At 42.5% G+C, this 22,037-nt stretch overlaps 1 protein-coding gene across 1 annotated transcript in view; it reads right to left on the bottom strand.

Annotated features, from left to right (window-relative positions):
• IFIH1 (interferon induced with helicase C domain 1) overlaps positions 1-22,037 on the bottom strand; it is a 74,040-nt gene that overhangs the window by 31,239 nt on the left and 20,764 nt on the right. Inside the window, exons 6-8 of the mRNA XM_073634040.1 lie at positions 11,021-11,238; positions 5,972-6,179; positions 2,517-2,740 (exon numbers count right to left, since the gene is read on the bottom strand). Coding sequence (XP_073490141.1) covers positions 2,517-2,740; positions 5,972-6,179; positions 11,021-11,238 — 650 coding nt within the window. The remainder of the gene's footprint in view (positions 1-2,516; positions 2,741-5,971; positions 6,180-11,020; positions 11,239-22,037) is intronic.

The raw sequence follows: 22,037 nt of genomic DNA, 5'->3' as shown, positions 1-22,037 counted from the left end.
AAATACCTTATACAGCCCACTTCCTGTTTCTTGTCTGGTAAAATGCCTAGGCTTATGACATCATGCACAGATCTCTCTCACTCTCGTGAGAGTTTGCCAGGAAGGGAGGGGGGTTGAGTCCTAAGAGGGCAAATGAGAGCTGCAGAGCTGGAGGTGTGCCTCTGTGTGTCTGTGTAAATGCAGGAAGTAAACAGGCAGCAGATTCAGCTGCCTCACTTTTGTTGCCAGCAGTTTAGACTTTAATGGCTGTGTGTTGAGTTATTTTGAGGGGACAGAAAATTTACACTGTTATCCACTTAAGGACCAAGTCTCTTTTCAAGATTTGTTATTTACAAGTTAAAAACATTTTTTTTTGCTAGAAAATTACTTAGAACCCCCAAACATTATACATTTTTTTTTCGAACACCCTAGAGAATAAAATGGCGGCTGTTGCAATACTTTCTGTCACACTGTATTTGCGCAGCAGTCTTACAAACGCACTTTTTTTGGAAAAAATACACTTTTTGAATTAAAAAAATAAGATAACAGTAAAGTTGGCCCAATTTTTTTTCATACTGTGAAAGATAATGTTACGCCGCGTAAATTGATACCCAACATGCATGTTAAAATTCTCCATAGGCGACGTTTAAAAAAATCTACAGGTTGCATGTTTTGAGTTACAGAGGAGGTCTAGGGCTAGAATTATTGCTCTCACTCTACAGATCACGACAATACCTCATATGTGTGATTTGATCACCATTTTTATATGCAGGCGCTACTCACGTGTGCATTTGCTTCTGCACACGAGCCGGCGGGACGGGGCGCGTTTACATTTTTTTTTTTTTTCTTATTTATTTTAACTTTTATTTTTTATTTTTACACTGTCCTTTAAAAAAAAAATTGTGTCACTTTTATTCCTATTACAAGTAATGTAAACATCCCTTGTAATAGAAAAAAAAGTATGGCAGGACCTCTTAAATAAGATCTGGGATCAAAAAGACCTCAGATCTCATATTTACACTAAAATTCAATTTAAAAAAAATGGCCCTTTAAGAGCCCTGGGCCGAAGTGACATTTTGACTTTGCTTCCGCCCTGCAATATTATGGAGACGGGTGGGGGCCATCTTTCCCTCACTCGTCTCCATACCCAGCAAGAAAGAGGATCCGATCACCTCTGCCGCTGCCGACGGCTCCTGTAAGCGGCAGAGGGCACCAGATCGTGGCGGGAGGGGGGGCCTCTCCCGACGGTGATAATCTGCCCCAGAGACCACTATTATCGCCGGAAGAAGAAGAGGATACCAGGGTTTTGGCAGCTAGCTGCTGCCATAACAACGATATTCCTCTTCAAAGTTAGGACATATATCGGCATTCGCGGCAGTCCGGAAGTGGTTAAACAAGCTGTACACTCACTACTTTACTTTGTAGCAAAGTGCCATTTCTTCAATGTTGTCACATGAAAAGATATAATAAACTATTTATAAAAATGTAAGGGTTGTAGTCACTTTTGTGAGATACTGTATTTATCCACTTAAAATAGCAGAATCTGCCCTTGTCATATGCAAAAAGTAGGCTGGAAGGGCATTCACCCTCTTGTAGCACCATGGCCATTTTAAGTGTGGGAAGCTGAAGCCAGCGCCCTTTGATTTCCTGGTCTTTTTGCCGCATCTCTGCCTTCTATAATGGCAAATCTTGTGCAGCGCAGTGTGGCCGCTAGCATTATGCATGCGCAGGGATTGGGGGTAGTACTGCGCATGCTCAAAATGTGCCATTACATAAGGTGAAGAGGTTGTTCTGCGTGGATATACCCCTGCGCATGCGCAGTACAGGCGTGCCCACTGAGGACACATGCCTCTCTAACCTTCTCAGGCACTCTCCGTCCTCCAGCCCTCCTCCTGCTGCCCCCGCCCTCCTCCAGCTCTGTTCTTACTCACGAAAAGGGGAAAAAAAGGCCTGAAAACTCTGCAATGAAAGTATCCTAGGTATCAACGGGACTGCATCGAAGACTTAGGATGAAGAGGTGAACTACAAAAAAAAGGTTCATGATTAAGCCCCGGGGGCAGGGTGAAACATGTTGGAGTTGTGGTCTGGATGAATCGAGCTGAGGCTGCTTTTACTTGCTAACTACTTGGGCCGGATGTGATGTGCAGAGGTCGGGCTACCTTTTTCTGTTTTGTCTGGATGGATCTTTCCTCAGCCTGCACCCTCACTGGTCAGCGGCATCCAACTAACCAGACTAACCTGACTTTGACAGCCTGAGCGGGGACCCTCAAACATTTATCATAGGTTTTAAAAAGAAAGGTATTTAGGTTTAGAAAAAAATATTTTTTTATTCCATTTCTGTTAAAGGAGAAAATAGATCTGAGTTGTAAAAGAGACTGAAGGTCTGCTTTAATGTGTTATTGATTATACATTTGCACTTATGTTTATGTTTTTATTTGCACTTTGTTAAATTCACTTTATATGATTGTTTTAAGAATTTAGCACTGCTTCTGTATATATTGATATAAAAAGACATATTAATAGCAAAAAACCCATACCTTTAAAATATGCTCTTCAGCTCTTTTACGGTCTTTAGCTCCTCCAACTCCTGGTGAAGCTGTCAGCCCTAAAACCTGAGGAAGAGGAACCATTTCTGCGGAGCCTTCAGTCTTGCGAATTCTCTGATTCCTCTTCTTCTGCTTTATATAGCGTAGCATAATGTTGTTGTAAACAGCATCCTTGATAGTGTGGTGGCATTCATCAATGATAAGCAGGGAGAAATCTGGAAACGCAAACCACATGGAATGACTGCAACTATAACTATAGATTTTAGTTTTATTAAAATCATTATTTTGTCAAAGGAATGGAAAAGGTACCAATAGGCATTGGCCAACCACCTATTTTTACGATTATATCAGGCAATGGTTCACATACAGGCAGTCCACAGGTTACGACTAGGGATGGGCCGAACACCCCCCGGTTTGGTTCGCACCAGAACATACCGTACAGGCAAAAAATTTGGCAGAACACACGAATACCGTTAAAGTCTATGGGACATGAACATGAATAATCAAAAGTGCTAATCTTAAAGGCTTACTGTATATGCAAGTTATTGTCATAAAAAGTGTTTGGGGACCTGTGTCCCCAACATGTATCAATGCAAAAAATCTTTTAAAAAACGGCCATTTTTTCGGGAGCAGTGATTTTTTTTAATGCTTAAAGTGAAACAATAAAAATTAAATATTCCTTTAAATTTCGTCCCTGGGGGTGTCTATAGCACATCAAAATGACATTTCTAAAGGAAAAATTGTCATTTAAACTGATCGCGGCTGTAATGCATTGTCGGGTCTCGGCAATATAGATAAAACTCATTGAAAATAAGAGCATGGGATCCCCCCTAGTCCATTACCAGGCCTTTTGGGTCTGGTATGAATATTAAGGGGAACCCCAAACCAAAATTTAAAAAAAAAATTGCGTGGGGGTCCCCCTAAAATCCATACCAGGCCCTTCGGGTCTGATATGGAAATTAAGGGGAAGCCTGCACCAAACTTAAAAAAAAAAATGGCGTAGGCCCCCCCCCCCCAAATCCATACCAGACCCTTCAGGTCTGGGGTGGATTTTAAGGGGAACCCTGCGCCAAAATAAAAAAAAAATGGTGTAGGCCCCCCCAAAATCTATACCAGACCCCTATCCGAGCACACAACCTGGCAGGCCGCAGGAAAAGAGGGGGGGACGAGAGAGCGCCCCCCTGAACTGTACGAGGCCACATGCCCTCAACATGGGGATGGTGCTTTGGGGTAGCCCCCAAAGCACCTTGTCCCTGTGTTGATGGGGACAAGAGCCTCATCCCCATAACCCTTGCCCAGTGGTTCTGGGGGTCTGCAGGCAGGGGGCTTATCGGAATCTGGAAGCCCCCTTAAAAAAAAAAACAAGACACAGCTTGGGACAAGTCCCTTATTAAAAAATAAAAATGTCCCACGATGTCCATTCCTCTTCTTATATCGCTCTATCGACGGACCGAAAAAGAAAAAAGAAGATCCGCCTCAATGGGAGGCTCCCGCCGTGTGTCGCTTCATTGCCTTTGACAGTTCTTATATAACTGAGGGCGGGCCACCCAGTGACGTACTCGGGTGACCCGCCCCCTCTGACACTACGGGGACTTTCCCATGGCTTCCCAGTGGCGTCAGAGGAGGACGTTGGCGGAGCGATATAAGACGATGAATGGACATGGGAAATTTTTATTTTTTAATAAAGGACTTGTCCCAAGCTGTGTCTTGTTGTTTCTTAACATTTTTATACTTTTTTTGTGAAATGGTAGGTGTACATTTGTACCCCATTACCATTTCAAACGGGGGGAGGCCGGGATCTGGGGGTCCCCTTGTTAAAGGGGGCTTCCAGATCCCGATAAGCCCCCCGCCTGCAGACCCCCACAACCACCGGGCAAGGGTTGCGGGGATGAGGCCCTTGTCCCCACCAACATGGGGACAAGGTGCTTTGGGGGGCTACCCCAAAGCACCCTCACCATGTTGAGGGCATGTGGCCTGGTACTGTTCAGGAGGGGGTGGCTCTCTCTCGTCCCCCCCTCTTTTCCTGCAGCCTACCAGGTTGCATGCTCGGATAAGGGTCTGGTATAGATTTTGGGGGGACCCCTATGCCATTTTTTCTTAATTTTGGCGCAGGGTTCCCCTTAAAATCCATACCAGGCCTGAAGAGTTTGTGGGCACAACTATTGCTTTGAGGACTGAGTGGGCACAATGGTGTTGATTTACTAAAACTGGAGAGCAAAATCTAGTGCATCTGTGCATGTTAGCCAATCAGCTTCTAACTTCAGCTGGTCACATAGTTATATAGTTAGTCAAGTTGAAAAAAGACACAAGTCCATCTAGTTCAACCCAAAAAAAAGCATACAATCCCATATACACAATCCTTCACCCACAGTTGATCCAGAGGAAGTCGAAAAACCCCAGCAAAGCACGATCCAATTTTCTATAGCAGGGGAAAAAATCCTTCCTGATTCCCGAGAGGCAATCAGATTTTCCCTGGATCAACTTTTCCTATAAACATCAGTACCCAGTTATATTATGTACATTTAGAAAGGAATCCAGGCCTTTTTTAAAGTAATTTACTGAGTATGCCAGAACCAGCTCTGGAGGGAGTCTATTCCACTCTTACTGTGAAGACTCCTTTCCGTATTTGGAGATGAAATCTTTTTTCTCCAGACGTAAAGAGTGTCCTCTTGTCCTCTTTGATGACCTTAAAGTGAATAACTCAACACTAAGTTCACTATATGGACCACTTATGTATTTGTACATGTTGATCATATCTCCCTTTAATCTCCTATTTTCAAAAGAGAATAAATTAATTTCCTCCAATCTTTCCTCATAGCTGAGCTCCTCCATGCCTCTTATCAGTTTGGTTGCCCTTCTCTGCACTTTCTCCAGTTCTCCGATATATATATATTGTTCAATTAAGCTTTGACAAAAAATGGCCCCAATAATTATGTGTTTATTACATTTTAATTGTAGTTGATCACAAAGGTTATAGTGAAGAAAAGAAAACATCACAAATCAATACAGACTTTTATTTATTTATTTTAATTATACATGAATATAATTGTGATGTGGTTATTATTTAACATATTTACTTTCGGAGGTAACAATTTTGGCTTGACACACACTTTAACAACAAGATGTATGGGTGGCCAAGAACTACTCTTGACAGCCCTGCTACCCTAGCCCAAGGTCTATTTTAGCTATGCATAAATTTGGCCCTGCAAGTAACATTATCAAATGAGAAGGCACGTACAATACATCCAAGCAAGGTTCTCCAAAATATGTCTTATAACATTTACCTTTTTAATACGGGGCAGGATGGGATTAACTGGAGAGGGATTGGGTTTTCATTCAGGTACAAGGCTGACCAGCAACTAAAGCTGCCTTTGGTGGCATACTCCCACTCCCAGTGGAGGTGACACACAATTGATTTTCAGTATAAATTTTTTTTTTTTACGTACCTGACAAACTGACCCCTTCTTCATTTTGCGCTGCCTGGATCAATGAGTTTTCCAGTATCTGAGCTGTGCATATGATGACAGCACTCTCTTTCACCACTTTAGGAAAGGAAATCTTTAGCTGGGAATCTCCACTAATTTTGGTGACTTTATAGGAATCTTTTAGGTATGGTTGAAACTCGCTTTTGAAATGCTGCTCAACCAATGGAACCTGAATAAAAGAAAACAGTAAAGACCATCTTTGTAAGTGGGTCGTGCATTTAATTTTACATTTATGTTGAAATGAATCGTGTTGCACAATTTTTAAACACAATTTTTTTTTTTACCTCCTATTTTTTCAAAAGATCAGTAGCCACTTAAGGACACACTAATCATGTGAGGCAGTACAATATATAGACTTTACAAACAGGTCTAAGCACTGTGCTGTTTGTTGCTATAAAAAAAAAGACAGTCAGTGTAATTAAATTAAAGATCATTTTTATTTTCTATACCTTTAATAGTAACAAAAATACTGTCGCATTTCCCCCATAGGGGCAGCAAGTGAAAGGATCCCCCACTTCTGCACAGCCAGTCACTCAGCATTTCCTTCTTTTATCCAGACACAGATATCAGTCTTTGGCTTGTTTTTGTAGTTTTATTAGGGGATGATAACTGCATGAGGTCAGGAATTAAGGGATGCCCAGTGTGACCACATCAACTTCAGGGACACTTCCTCCCTATTTACAGACTCCTCTTCTTCCTTCTATCTGAACAAACTTTGTTCCTCTTTGCACAGCTTCTGCTGGTTCACTCCTGAGGAAACTGACAGGCTTTTTGTCAGTTCAGCAACAGCCCATTACAGGCAGGAACTCTCAGTCCCTTGAAAAGTAGAACATATGGAGTGAAACAGCACATCGCATCATCTTCTGCTCCCCTGTGGACACTGATCCCAGTTCCACTGCTTGCAGAAAATGCTAGCTCATCTGGCTGACACCAGCCGCACCTGGCTGCTTCTCTATTCCCAGTCCTCCTGACTGACAAACACATGGAGATTCCCCAGGACAAATTTAGATGAAGATGGCACACTGCGGTCTTCAAAAGAGAACTGCTACAGCTGACAGCCTCTCCCCTTGTCTGTCCCTGCACCGTGCTGAACTACAGTACTCACTGTCTTTCCTTGCTCTCTCCGCTGCCTCTCAGGCTTGAATGCCTCCAACTGTGGTGGAATTATTCCAGGCCAGCCTCCCGAGCTCCAGCCTGAGGTAAACCCCACCCCCCAGTAAGGGGTCCCTCAAGGGCCACCAACAGCCTCCCTCAGCATTGCTTCTCCAACTTCCACCTCAAACTCCTTTTCTGACATGGCTCGTGTCTATTTAAGTTCTTCGGTGGCTCCCTCATAGGACTGGCTTAGGGCCCATAAATATTCAAGGCAGCCCCTCCTAGCCTTTGCCCACTATTTTCTAGCATGTTCTCCAACATTCTAGAAACAGGGGGGGCACCAGAGAGCTGCCAGGATGAGTCATCCAGCCCTTGCCTATAATAACCCTGACCTAGTTTCAATGACTCAGGTTTATCTCAGAGCCACGCTATGTTTTACCTGCACTACACTTCTAGTAGTACAACCTAGAGGGTGCTACAATACCTTCTTATAAAACCTTTGCCTTTGTTGTGTAGTTCAATGTTTCTGTAAGGACCCCATTTTAAAATACCTGTTTTTGACTTTATTCACTCTGCAGTTTATACATACAGTACGCCTTTTTTCCACATGTTAGATAACACTGCATTGCAGAAAGTACGAATCACAAATTCTGTACATATTGGGTAGGCTTCAATGGAGGTCAAAGGTAGGTGATAACACCATTGCATCCTTTTATCTATCACTAAAGCCTCCTTTGCAGCAATCCTTGCTTTCCTCAATGTAGATCCATCAGCAACAGTCTGCAATGCATTTAAAATGTATTTAAAAGCTCTTACCTTGGGGAGTCTGGTTAAAGGTGTTACCTCTACCTCTTTCGAAGTAGCAACAGCCTTGAAGATTACATATATGCTTGTTTGGTTTTGGTTAAAGACCTGAACGTGACCAAATAAACACTAACCAGGATTGCTTATGTAGTGCCATTGGCCTCCTTGTAACCAGGGAGAGCTGTTACTGTTTGCCAGTGTCTGTTCTGAGTTCTGCTGGTGCAGGCTCAGCTACTTTCCCCCGAATCCCACTGAACTACGGGATATAGTGGCCTGCATATTCATGCCTCTTCAGCCAATCCCTGGTCAGGAGAGTGAGTGACCAGCAGCAGTCTGAAAGGGGTATAAATAGGTTGGGGACTAGAACAGCTTCCTCTTGTTCCTGGGGGGGGGGGGGGGGGTAAGACCCAGCCTGAGAGCTGTGGCATCCCTGGAAGACTGCCTGCAGTTTCAAAGAATTACTTTTGGGGTCCCGGCTCCTGCTTGGGATTGGGGAACTCTGGCCTAGCCCCCTGCAAACATGCAGACAGCTCATCTGAGGATCCAAGACACAGGCAATAAGTACAGCAGCTTACTGGTATTGCAGGTGGCAACAAAATATACAGGACACCGTGAGTACCTGCCATGTGGGGTCCAGAGACTTTTCTTTGCCCTATTTGGGACAGCAGTACATCCAGGATTATATTGCTGTTGAGGAGTTCCTGTTTGCAATCTAATCACCCTTCATATTTAAGAAGGTGATTCACACCCTGAAGGAGGAGATCAGAGTTAAAGTCCTCCATAACCATTTTGTTAGAAGTTTTTGGAGTATCTCAAGGCTCACCCTCACACTATCCCGGTTCTTTTTAGCAACATAAACTGCCAAAAAGACATGTACAGCCTGTTTTCTGACTCAAGTCACTGTGAACTACCGTGTGCCTGGCTGCTGGAATGGAACCCAACAGCCAGACCATTCCGGGGTCTGGTCCTTTAGGGACTAATCTATGTCACGTCACTCCCTTCACTCCTTCCTACATATTTTTCCTCTCTCTTGTTCAATCATTCCTCTTCCTTTTCTCTATTCTCGTCCCTCTTCCTTCTTTTTCTCTCTCTTTTTCATCTTCTCTCCTTGCAACTTTTTCTCATCATTCTGCATGTAGAATGCAATAGAAGGACAAGCAAACATGTGAAACTTTAATATCCAACCCTGATAGGTCCATATCACACTTTATGCCTGTTGAGGTTCTTATTGACCTGCTTGTAAGTTTGTACTGGTGAATTACAATGACAATTTCAAATGAGGACAGACCCCTGGAAGCTACAGTATAAGGGAGGCCTCCCCACCATCTGCATTCATTAAAAACCTGTTATTGGCTGCTTTTTATGTTACTTATACCTATAGTGTTTCTTATTCTTTTGCCTTCTAGATCTGATCCTACAACGCTGGTCTGGGACCTTAAAGCATATTTCCAAGTTTGCAGCTGAATTTGAGAAAACCTAACTAAATGTTTGCTATGTGTTTTAATTCACACAGCGTACCTAAGAATAATAAAAAAAAATACCTAAGTGTTTGTTTGGAGTAGGCCTTGGGTAGACTCAATTTGTAATCAATTTGAAAACTCAATCTGTCCCCGCTGACAATGAGGGGCACACTAAGCTTCCACTCATTAACATGTAAGACATGAGGTCTAACTACTTGATGTTTAACCCTTTGTTAGAACAGACAGTGCTCAAATCTAGTTTACAACTAATTAAGAGATCTGCCAGCACACTACAGATACTTCATTATAGACAGGGTTAATTATGGTAAAGAATAACTCCCCGGACCCCTCTGCATGCCTCAGTTTTGGAGTTTTCAGAAAAAAGCAAATAGAAAGTAAGCAGTAAGATAACTTTAAGCTATGCTATGTGAATGAGAACATGTAACAAATATAAATGAGGTGTTATCCTAAGTCAGCTGTAAATGTGTGTAGCACCCTAGAATAGGGCTGCAGGTAAATTTAGTTATGCTGGGTGGTAGCCAGCCTGGCTAATTTGTAGTGTTTATTGGTCAAATGACTTCTGTTCTACTTCTATACAGTTGTGGCTTCTCCCTTTTGTCAGTAGGTGGCACTGTTGCCTTTGATATCAGTATGAGCTACAGTACATTCAAGTTATGGATAAACATACTTTTTTCAGCCAATCAGATTCGCTGCTATGAATGCTGGGAGAAGCTATTTATTTAAAAGAAGTCAGGTGATCTTAGTCTTCCCGCCCAGGGCTGTGGCCTGGGTGGATGTGTGTACAGTTCTTGGCTGCTAGGCCTAAAGCCTGAGGTCTATCCAGCTGGCTGCTGGCTGCTAGGCCTGTCCGAGGCCTATCCGCGTGTTCAAGTTTCTGTTGAGGAAAGCCTGCTAAGGATCCGGAAATTATTCTAAAAGGGATGGATTTCTAAGGAAGCAACAGAGGGGACTCTTCATGAGTTAGAGATTATGAAGTGGCTGGGAGGACTTCAAGGGAGAACTTATCCAAGGGAATCTGAGATGAAGTAGTGAGTAAAAGTTCAATTACTAGAGGAGACAGCCTGTCTATGAAGTACAGATGTGCTGGTTCAACTTAAAGGCTCTTATCCCTGTACTACTGTCTACCTTATCTCACCTATTTTTGTCTAAGGAGTCTGCCAATCTAACTGTTGCTGATCGTTATTAAGGGTGTCCTGTGCCCTCTCTCCCATATTTTTTCCTGTTCAAGAAATACATTTCACTCTGTTTAAAGCATAAAAGTGACTGGCTTCTGATCATGTGCCCACTGTGACAGTGGTCACATGATCGCCAATCCTTCCCAGCCCTCTGGCGTTCAGAACTATTTTAAGAGATGCTAGGGTAATCAGGATGGGGGGTAACACAAAAATAAAATTATTAGTGAAAAATAGAAATTATGAGCATTACTTTGAAATTGCTGCTCATTTGTAAGGGATGATAATAACATATGTATAGTTCTTATAAAAGTTTTTGAAGAATATACAATATACAGTATATTTAGGCTAAAATTAGTTAATTTTTACTGAAAGAGAAATACATAAATTGCTGAATTAGTCATTGAAAATACCACAGTGTCAGTGAGTTTTAAAACTAAAAAACAAAAATTCAATACCTTGTTGACTAAAACAATAGCTTTTGCTGGCAAGCCTTTTGCCCGTCTCTTGTCCAGATGGTCCCTGGTGATGTACACGGCCACTCTAGTTTTCCCACTTCCTGTGGGCAAACATATAATAACATTCTCGCCTTCCAAAGCTGGCTTGGCCAGTTCCAGCTGGTAATCTCGAAGAGCCATTTTAGGAATGGGAGAAGCTCGGTCTGTGCTCTCATTATCTGAAACAAAAGAAAAATTTATTTAAACAACTATATTTTTTTATTTGTTATTGTTATTTTAAAGCTCAACTCCCAGGAAACAGGATAAAATACACAGATTAAAGATAATATAAGAAATCTGTTTTACCTGACGAAGAATTTTTACTTGTATCCATCAAGTTACAACATTTACAAAGCTCTGCCATAGGGCACAGCCCTGTCCAGCAGGACAGATACCTGATTTTTGCCTGCTGCAGTTAAAGCTGAAGCTTAGGTATGACAATTTTGACATAGCTATATTGGTCCAGCTTGTAAGTACTGTATATGCCATACCTGTGTGATCCCCATGGAAGCTGGAAATCGCTGTAGTAGTCAGCAGCTACAAATTTTATAGCTGCTGACTTTTAATAAATGGACACTTACCTTCGAAGGACCCAACGCCGTCTTCACCAGGACTAGTTCACTAGCCTCTGGGTTCCTGGTGCCAGCATGCCAGCATGCTAACCGTGGGCAGCTGGCTGTGCGGCTTTCGGCTTCACAGCTGGCTTGCCTACTGCGAATGCATGAGCCGCTCTGCGCTTTCTGAATGGTCTAGCAGTTTTCTGGGACCTGTGGCATGTCCCAGAAGACTTCAGGAAATGGAAGGGAAAAGCAGAACTTCCACTTGGATTGCTTAGGCGATCCGAGCAGAGGTGGGAGCGGTTACCTGTCAAAAATAGGTACCCGCTCCCCCACCTCCAAAATTACATGCCAAGTTAGGCAGAGGAGAGGGAGAGAATGTCTTAAACTTCCCTTTTTGGGTGGAGCTCCACTTTACCCTTTTGGGTAGAGTTCCGCTTTTATGATGGATCAAAGATGTGATTCTCTCCGGACTTGCAAATGGGTGAGGTTCAAAGTGGGACAGAGCCTTGGCATACATGGCTTTTGTAGTGAGAATAAATTTGCTGTTCTAGAAAGTAGACTTCTTCCTATCACCTTTGTTTCCCTTACCCTTCTTCCTTTCTCTTGTAGTTAGAATTTCTGTATATGCCTATCCCTATATAAACCAAAACCTTATTTTAATATTTAGTTATTCTTCCTTAAAATCAAGGAACCCTAAATAGAACACATTCTACAGCCCTCACCCCTAACTGATACTGTATGATTCTTGTTTGCTGTCTACCCTGACCTCTTGCTTGTCTTGCAATGCAGAGACCCCATAATTACAATGATACGTTTTGGGTGTCATCATTTTATAAGGATCTGAGACACAGTTATAGGAATAATTGTAAGTTTTTAGATTTTCTGGAAAGACTATAGTACATTACAAGTAGTTCCAGTAAACTATACTCTAGGTTGAAGATATGACCGTGCTTAATAGTGTCAGAAGGATCAGAATCGGTGTCATGACCATGCACATTACATGCCAAGATGGTTCTTCTCCACTGTGCATTGACATTATCTTCCATAATGTGCACGTGTCTGGAGATGAAGGGGGCAGAGTATCACTCCCACATTGTGTACTGTAGGCTCTACATGACTCATTCAAACAGGTGAGATGTGGCAATGTTATGCACTGTTAAACAGATTAAGAAAATAACCATTCGTATCTATCACTAAAACTTTTGCGCAACGAGAATTATAGTCACGTTAATTCACATTATTATCTGTTGTTTATTTTCCATTTATCACTTATTTTAACATTCAGCCCTGGCCCTGAGCAGAGTCTAGCAGCCGTCTGTAGGCGATCTACAGCTCCCATTCCTGAACGGCCAGAAACTCTATATCTTCCAGTGCCCAGTGCACTTACAAGACATTCAGTAGCCCTTCTCTGAAATCCATGATTTCGTCCAACCGCCACTCCAAATCACTCCCACAGTTAGGGTCCCCTGTCCGCTTCACATACCACAGTCCCAGGTCGCCATAGCCAAAGCCTTCCATTGGGCTGTCATCCGGTATCCAAGGGCATGCTTGGGATACATGCCACCAGAGGGCTCTGTAGCTCTCATCCAGCCGCATCTCTGCCCAGACTAGCCTGCTTAATTCAGCTGTCTGCTCCTTGTGCGGGTTTTCTCCCAAAAACAGCACCTTCAATCCATACTGCGACCAGTACCTTTCCTGGATGGAGGGAAGAACTTTTCCCTGGTGTCGCTGCTCACAGGCTAGCTTTCCTTCCAGAGTACGCAGCGGATAGAATCAAACCATCCCAGCAGGACCTGCTCTGACACTGGTCCTCTGTGCTGTATCTGCATCTCTCGCAATCTCCTTCTGAATTCCTCTTCCAAGGTGGCTGGTATCTGTACCTCTCCTCTCCTGCTATCCGGACCTTAGATCCATGTGGAAGTTTGAATGTCCCAGACTGCAGGAAGTGTCCTACTGCTTGCCACCAATGTAGCGAAACGTCCCTACACTCCACTTGAGTGCTTTCGTCATATACCACTCCTCCCAGTCTGAATATAGATATCAGATATTCCAACCGCTCACAAGCACAAAACAAGACGATACTTGTTTAGGTGGCTGGAGTTGATGACATTAGAATCTAACAGTATGTGTCCCAACAGTATGAATCAGTCACTATTTCTAATATGGCATATACAGGGTACCCAGAGTCTGTGTGTCTTGGGGGACATGGACCTGAATCTAAAGTAACACTACCTCAAGTGTCCCCAGGCATTCAGCTCACAAAGAGCACTGTTCCCCCAAATGCCAGGGCCCATAATCGGTAGGCAAGAGGCTAGCATTCAGTCTCCTCCAAAGCTAAAACTTTAGCGCAACGAGAATTATAGTCACCTTGATTCACATTATTATCTGTTGTTTATTTTACATTTATCACTTGTTTTAACATTTCTTCCCCCTTCTTTATTTTCTGCACGTTTCTTTGTCCTTTTGGTCCATCCCATTTTTTCAAACACTACTGGCTGCCATGATAGATCTAGTTACACATGGATCTAGCCACAGTTATGGTAGCAGAGAAGTACATAAAACTGCTCGTCAGTGCCGGTCATATACAGTAGAGCTCATAAGCATGTCTGGAGAGAATTGAAAATATACAGGGAAATCGGAATACTTTTTTTTAACAAAGTGGCTATATTCATATTATATCTGAACTGTATAACATTTTAGATGTAGAGTCATGATTCATATGCCCTCTTTACTTGGAAGTATTGGGTATTTACCTAACTCCAGGGCTTTTTTTTAGTGGGAATGCAGGGGAACACATCTCAAACACAGAATGAATGTATTGGCAAAGGGGGCTGGGGTGTGTTGGAGGGTCTATTGATGTTGACTGCTGGGTGGTGTCTATTGTTGCTGGAGGGATCTGCCATTGCGGGGGATCTTTTGTTGCTGGTGGGGGATATTTTGCTCTGGAGTTCTTATGTTGTTTTGGGGGATACAGTGTTGAGGGGGATATTCTATTAGATGCTGGCCGCTGGAGATCTATTGTTGCCAGCAGGGGTCTTTTGTTTCTGGGCAGATCTATTGTTGATGGTGGTGTGTTATACTTACTGGGGTGGTGTATTTTGTTCCTGGGGGGAGAGTCTATTGTTGCTGGGAGGTCTATTGTTGATGGGGGGATCTGTTGTTGCTGGTGGGGTCTAGTATCATTAACCAATTTCATACAAATTACTTAACACCACAAAATGATACTTGGCTTGTATTTGTACTTGCATTCTCTAAAAGAAGCAATACTAGGAGGTGGCGGAGACAAGGGACTCAGAGGTAGGTCAAGGTGGAGAGAGTTCCTGAACCTATTCTTTGAGAAAAAAGCCCTGCCTAATGGCCGGTACACACGATCAGAAAATTGGATGAAAAATACCGCTTTTGAAGCAATCGTACGATAGTCTGATCGTTAGTCATGGTTCAACAGCTCATCGGATATTATCCAATGGGACAAGCTCAAAAAAAAATTCAGATGATTTTCATTTTAATCAGTATGGTTTTCGTCCGAAAATACAATACATTATATCATTTTCGTAACCTTTTCATTTTCAATATGAGATTAGCATGCAAAAAAAAAAAAACGAACGGTTATTCGTCCAATAATCTCATCGTGTGTACCAGGCATAACTCACCAAATGAAGCTGTGAAGGAGTAATGGGAAGGTGAATAAGGATAAGCAAAATTGGAAGTTTTTGTTATGTCAAAATGTCCATGAAATTGGAAGTACTTTGGCACAATTTCTCCAAATGCATTGGAGTAAAAAAGGAAGGCCAATTTGGGTGGTTTTTGGTAATTTTAAGGGTAAAATGGGCTTTTAATGACTCCAGAGGGTTAGGTAAGCTCTTTTAAACATGAACATGCCTTCTTTAGAAAACATATTTCTTTCTAGGCTCACATGCTTCCCCATATCCAGAGGTACCAGGTACCTTGTGGAAACAGTGAGGGAAGAAGGAACAGCGAGTGAAACTGTAAAGGTAAGAATACAGTGAATCCAGAAAGTATTCAAAATGGATTAAATTATTTTGATCAAAATTCTACAAACAACACCGAATAATGACAATCTGAAAGAAGTTTGTTTGAAATCTTTGCAAATTTATTAAAAATAAAATAACAAAAAAAATCACATGTACATAAGTATTCACAGCCTTTGCCATGACACTCAAAATTGAGCTCGGGTGCATCCTGTTTCCACTGATCATCCTTGAGATGTTTCTACAACTTGATTGGAGTCCACCTGTGGTAAATTCAGTTGATTGGACATGATTTGGAAAGGCACACACTTGTCTATATAAGTTCCCACAGTTAACAGTGCATGTCAGAGCACAAACCAAGCCATGAAGTCCAAGGAATTGTCTGTAGACCTCCGAGACAGGATTGTATTGAGGCACAGATCTGGGGAAGGGTATAGAAGGCCAGCATTGAAGGTCCCAATGAGCACAGTGGCCTCCATCATCTGTAAATGGAAGAAGTTTAGAACCACCACCGGGACTCTTCCTAGAGTGGGCCGTCCGGCCAAACTGAGTGATCAAGGGAGAAGGGTCTTAGTCAGGGAGGTGACCAAGAACCGAATGGTCTCTCTGACAGAGCTCCAGCATTTCTCCAGGGAGAGAGGAGAACTTTCTAGAAGAACAACCATCTCTGCAGCACTCCACCAATCAGGCCTGTATGGTAGATTGGCCAGACGGAAGCCACTCCTCAGTAAAAGGCACATGACAGCCCATCTGGAGTTTGCCAAAAGACACCTGAAGGACTCTCAGATCATGAGAAACAAAATTCTCTGGTCTGATGAAACAAAGATTGAACTCTTTGGCCTGAATGGCAAGCGTCATGTCTGGAGGAAACCAGGCACAGATCGATTGGACATCACTGGAGAGATCTGAAAATGGTTGTGCACCGAAGCTTCCCATCCAACCTGATAGAGCTTGAAAGGTCCTGCAAAGAATAATGGGAGAAACTGCCCAAAAATAGGTGTGCCAAGCTTGTAGCATTACTCAAAAAGACTTGAGACTGAAACTGGTGCCAAAGGTGCATCAACAAAGTATTGAGCAAAGGCTGTGAATATTTATGCACATGTGATTTTTTTTTGTTTTTTATTTTGAATGAATTTGCAAAGATTTTAAACAAACTTCTTTCACGTTGTCATTATAGGGTATTGTTTGTAGAATTGTGAGGACAATAATGAATTGAATCTATTTTAGAATGAGGTTGTAACATATCAAAATGTGGAAAAAGTTGAGCGCTGTGAATACTGTCCAGAAACACTGTAAGTGGGGAAGGGAGGGGGCAGAACCGTTACTTTGCTCTGCAGGGACAAGGTGACATGGTGTTTTTTTAAAACCTCCTTCTGGCTCCCCTCTTTGTCCCCAACCATTCTTTTTGCTCCCCCGAAAGGTTTCCAGCATGTATTGTAGGCTATATTTTATTTTATACTTACTTAGACTTTTATGAAGCCTTAAGCTAGTCACATTATACTGCATGATCAGCCTTGACCCTTCTCTATCACTGATAGGAGCGAAGCTGACATGATGATATCAGTACCACTCTCTGCACCATTACACAGTAAATTCAGGGTGCTGCGGTGGTGACCCTCAGGGGACAAGTACATATGTACTGCACTGACAATATGTTCTCAGTCTTCCAAGTTGATTACTGCTGGTGTCATTTATAGGGTTGCCACCTTTTCTTCAAGCCAAACACGAACATTTTAGTGGCCTGGGACATTTTTGCATGCCCCTAGGAGAGTAGTAATGCATGCCGCAGCGAACGGTGGGTGTGGCCAAATAGTTCTTGCGGACATCATCGCCCTGCCACCCAGTGATACCGAACCTGCCCCCAGACAGCTGCCCGCAGCTCCTGGACAACAACATATTTGTGTATGACTATCTTGGTTACTTGGGGAGCCACAGCCCAGTCTGAATAATGTGTCCGGGTTTCAGCCCACCTGAAACCCGAACACATGATTCAAAACCCAGACTGTCCGGGTGAATCCCGGAAAGTGTGCCATTCAGAGAATACTTTGCATTCCCTCAATGAATGCAGAGCGTTCTCTGATTGGATGAGGTGGAGATTGTGATGCCAACCCCCTGCCTCTCCACCTTGTTCAATCAGAGAATGCTATGAATTGAGTTTGGACCAATGTAACTATGCAAAAATGTTCATACCTAAGCTTCAATTTTAAATGGAAAAAAAAAACAGGTTAAATATGTGAATTATAATAAAGAAAAAAAAATAACAAAAAAAGCATCCCCAATGCCTTGCACACACATGTGAATACAAACGTGTGTGTATAGGACATGTACCTGTATATGAACGGTGATTGTACCACACATGTAAGGTATTACCACAAATGTTGGAGTGAGAGCATTCATTTTAGAGTCATTATTTACTATTAACTTATAACTGCTAACCTGTAAATCTTTTAAATCATAACCTATGGACCATTTTGGGTAGCGCAGTTTTTCGCCATTTTGTGGGGGACCGCAATTTTAACGCTTGACATGTTTGGCATCTATTTTTTTAATGCAATCCCAATTTTTATATTTTATGACAAACTTGGGAATTATATCATATTTATGTGCACTAAAATTCATTTTTTCCCTGAAAATAATAATTTGATAAACAGGTGTGCCAATATTGTACAAAACAAAAATTTGCAATTGCCACCGTTCCATTCTTCACGGGCCTTTGCTTTCAGAAAATATATCATTGTTCTGGTGTTTTAAAGTAATCTTCTAGCAAACCAAATGCTGATTTTAAAATGTGTGAGAACATTTTAAAAATTGCTTCAGACTTAAAGTGGTTAATGTAGCAAAATATGAGTTTCCGGAGTAGGCTTCCTTACTGACATGTAACAAATTCTCGGGTCAAATAAAACCTCCAGAACAAAAACAGAAGATGCTGAAGTGTATGACATGGCATTTATAGCCCTAAGTAAAAAAAAAAAAAAATGGCTATATATAAATACGATGCTGAATAAGCAACCACATCCACAAGTGAAAACAACATGTTCCTGCAAGACGAGGAAGAATGTGGCAATTAGGAAATCAGTATCTTGCACATAACAAAAGGGGACTCATGTAGTTTTAACTGTCCTAGAACTAGAATCATCTCAATAGTTGGGGTATTCTTCTCTTCACAGTCACATCTAAAAACTGCTCCACATGAAACAGATGGTGTAATAATTAGATGTTTCTTCCATTCCTTAAAGAATGATTCCAGGGATGGACGAAATATAACAAAATGCTTTAAATTCTATATACCTATACATATATATACCCATAGTTACAGTACATTGGTACAGCTTGGAACAATGTAACTATGTATATACCACACCTGGTTGATGCCCGTGGAAGCTGGAAATCACCAAAGTAGACACTACTACTCCAGTCATCTCCACTTGCTTCTGGAACCTGCGGCGAGTGGCTGCCATGCTGTATTCTGAACACAGAAGGTTGGCCACACAGCACCAACACCATTCAGAGAGTCCTGTGCATTTTCTGAATGAATGCAAAGCATCGCCTGATTGAATGAGGTGGAGAGGCAGGATGGTGCTGTCACGCTCTCCACCTCGTCCAATCAGAGAACACTTTGTATTTTTCTCTCTCTCTCTGCCTGCTTACATAGGTACAATATCATCCCCCATTCCCATAGATTAGCAGATCCTAAACTGAGAAGGATGATTGCTCAGAGATCTGCCAACCTCCAAACTGTAGTAAATCTATTACCACTGCAACCTTCTTCCCAGCATATCAATGAGTTATACTGCATTTGTGTTGAAAGGTTTTTTTTTTTTCTCTTGCTTCCAGTGCCTCCAACCCCTCAGAAAATATCTTTGGGACCGAAATGAATTCAAATAAATAAATGGAAAACAAATGGAGAGTCGCGTCACATGTCCAATCCTTCTCCAATCACAGGATGTTCTTTTTAGCATTATGCTGAGAACACTGCAAAGGAGGACACCATAGGCTCCATATAGGAGCCTGCATTTTTTTAAATGACTCGTAAAAAAATACAGGTGCACTGTGGAGAAAACACTGTGATATCTGAGAGCTGTCATAAATGGGGGCCGTATTTAACCAGGTGTTAGGCATGTAGTTTTCCATTTCACCATCTTCAGTTCCTTAAGAGCCCATTCACACAGGGACAACTTGTCAGGCGACCTAGTCGCCTGACAAGTCGCCTCCCGTTCTGTGCTATGGAACCGTTCTAAGGGGAGTGACGCAAGTCACTCCGACTTAGAAAAAGGTTCCTGTACGACTTCGGGGGCGACTTGGGGTGACTTGCATAGACTTCTATACAGAAGTCGTTTTGCAAGTCGCCCGGGCAGTCGTTTGCAGGTCGCCTCGCTGAGGCGACCTGCAAGTCGTGTTTCCCCTGTGTGAATGGGGTCTAAGGCAGGTCTTCACCCTCAACATAAAGTTCCTTCCTCTCCACCCCCCTCCCCTCCTCTACATGAATAGCACCCACCGCTTTTTTTTTTTTTTTTACCTTTTCTTCATGTAAATTGTGCAACCCCACCCTTCCCCCATGTACATCACTTGCCTAAGCAAATGATGTGCACAGTACTCGCTATGCACGCTACATATCCCAGGGGGCATTGTCCTTCATTCATAAGGGAGAAGGGGAGTGGGCCTAGTGGGTGTCATCAGGAGACTTGCTGGCTGAACCTGGAAGAGCCGATGTGCCTTTCATTGAAGTCACAAACAACATGGAAGGACTGAGCGGTGGGAGAAAACAAGAGGATCTCAGCAGGACAACGATGGATCTCCTTGGGTGGGTGAGTATCTGAACAGTGCAGAAAACACCGCCCAGTAAGCAGGGGTAAAAAAATTGGTGGGAGGAGGGTGACGGTTCACTTTAATTGGAATTGTTTTTCAGGGGAAGTGCCTCCTTTTTATTCTATCTAAAGGAAGGATCCAGGCCTGGCACCAGTGTGTCCTCTACCATGAACTCCAGGGGCCATCTTGGAGAACCTGTGTCTGATTGGACACGGTTTTCTTAATTTAGGTGTCCATCGTTGTGACAGAGGGGGCATTTATAGCCCGTGATGTGTCTGCAGTGTGGAAAGTTTCAGGTAGGGGCAGATACCTGCTTGTGAAGGAGAGGTTGGCCCAGCATTAGGGACAGGTTCTTGTTGAGCAGGGATATTGATATTTCAGTGACATTCCTGGATATCTGTGGAGTTGGCCTAACATACTAGGACAGGACATTAAGAGTATTTCAGTCTTCAGGCCCGGGACAATTCTGCACACCACACCAGCTAGGAAAACATTTTTTAGGCTAGGTCAATTTTAAGAAGCCCCATGTTTAAAGAAAGCTCATCTCAAGCAACCTCCTGTATGTAAGCCCCCGTATTACTGTACTGCCTTAAAGCAGAACTAAACCCATTGATTTAAAGGTTTTCCAAACCAGTTACATTAAACGCATACCAGGAATGATAACTGCTATACTTGCTTTTGTTCTGGAACTGGCTGGGTCATGTTTCTCACAAAACCTGATTGTTGCTAATAATGGTTTTAGGATTGCTAACCAGCATCAGTAATGAATGTTAGCAGCCCAGCTAAAGTTAAAACAACCTAAAACTGGCTTTAGAAACTATACAAATGCAGAAAAATAAAATCTCGCTTGCTCTAAGGTTACCTTATTTTACTCAATAAGCATGAAAAAAGATTTACAGCCTCATGAGCTTTAATAGAGCATTTCAATACAAATACACACAAATCTGGAACAATTTATGTGTGTTTTCACAGACTGTTCTCTTGCTAAATTCTGCTTTTATTTTCCTACATTGTGAAATCCTGCAAATACAGCTTTATGCAGTAACATAGATCATGGACAAATCCAAATGCTAAAAATACGTTTCTCTCACGATTTGTTCTCATTTCTATTTGTGTTAACCAGTTTGTGGCTGCACAACACCCTTTAAAGAGGAACTTTATCCATCTTTAACAATCCAGCACATGAGCAGGCAAGGGAGGTTTCTTGCACGTGCACAGAGATCTAGGACCTTGTTTTCTACATTCTTCATGCATGCTTGAGAAAACCCCCTGAACATGCACGAATGTACCCAAAAGTCTCCAGTGGGTCCTGAAGTCCAGCGGCACATCTGCGCACATTCAGATTCCAGCAGCACCCAAGCATTGTCAGAACGACTGGGGAGTGCAACATCATTCTTGCCTAGGCGGTAAAAAAGGAGGTGCTGTGTTGCAGCGCAAAAAGTGTTTTATACACTAAAAGGGGGAGGAGCCAGGTGCAAATAAGTTGCTTTATTGGGTGAAGGTCTGATTTAATTTCTCACACACAAGACCTCAGTCTGTAATGTTAATCACCTTTTCACCAGAGAACTAGGAATGTGCACCTGTGTACATTCCTCTGTCTTTTTAATATTGGGAAGGTTATGA

This window comes from Aquarana catesbeiana, linkage group LG06, assembly GCF_042186555.1.
Source record: "Aquarana catesbeiana isolate 2022-GZ linkage group LG06, ASM4218655v1, whole genome shotgun sequence".
Taxonomy (NCBI): domain Eukaryota; kingdom Metazoa; phylum Chordata; class Amphibia; order Anura; family Ranidae; genus Aquarana; species Aquarana catesbeiana.
The sequence above is the reverse complement of the archived record's forward strand: the minus strand, read 5'-3'. Positions and strand labels throughout refer to the sequence as shown.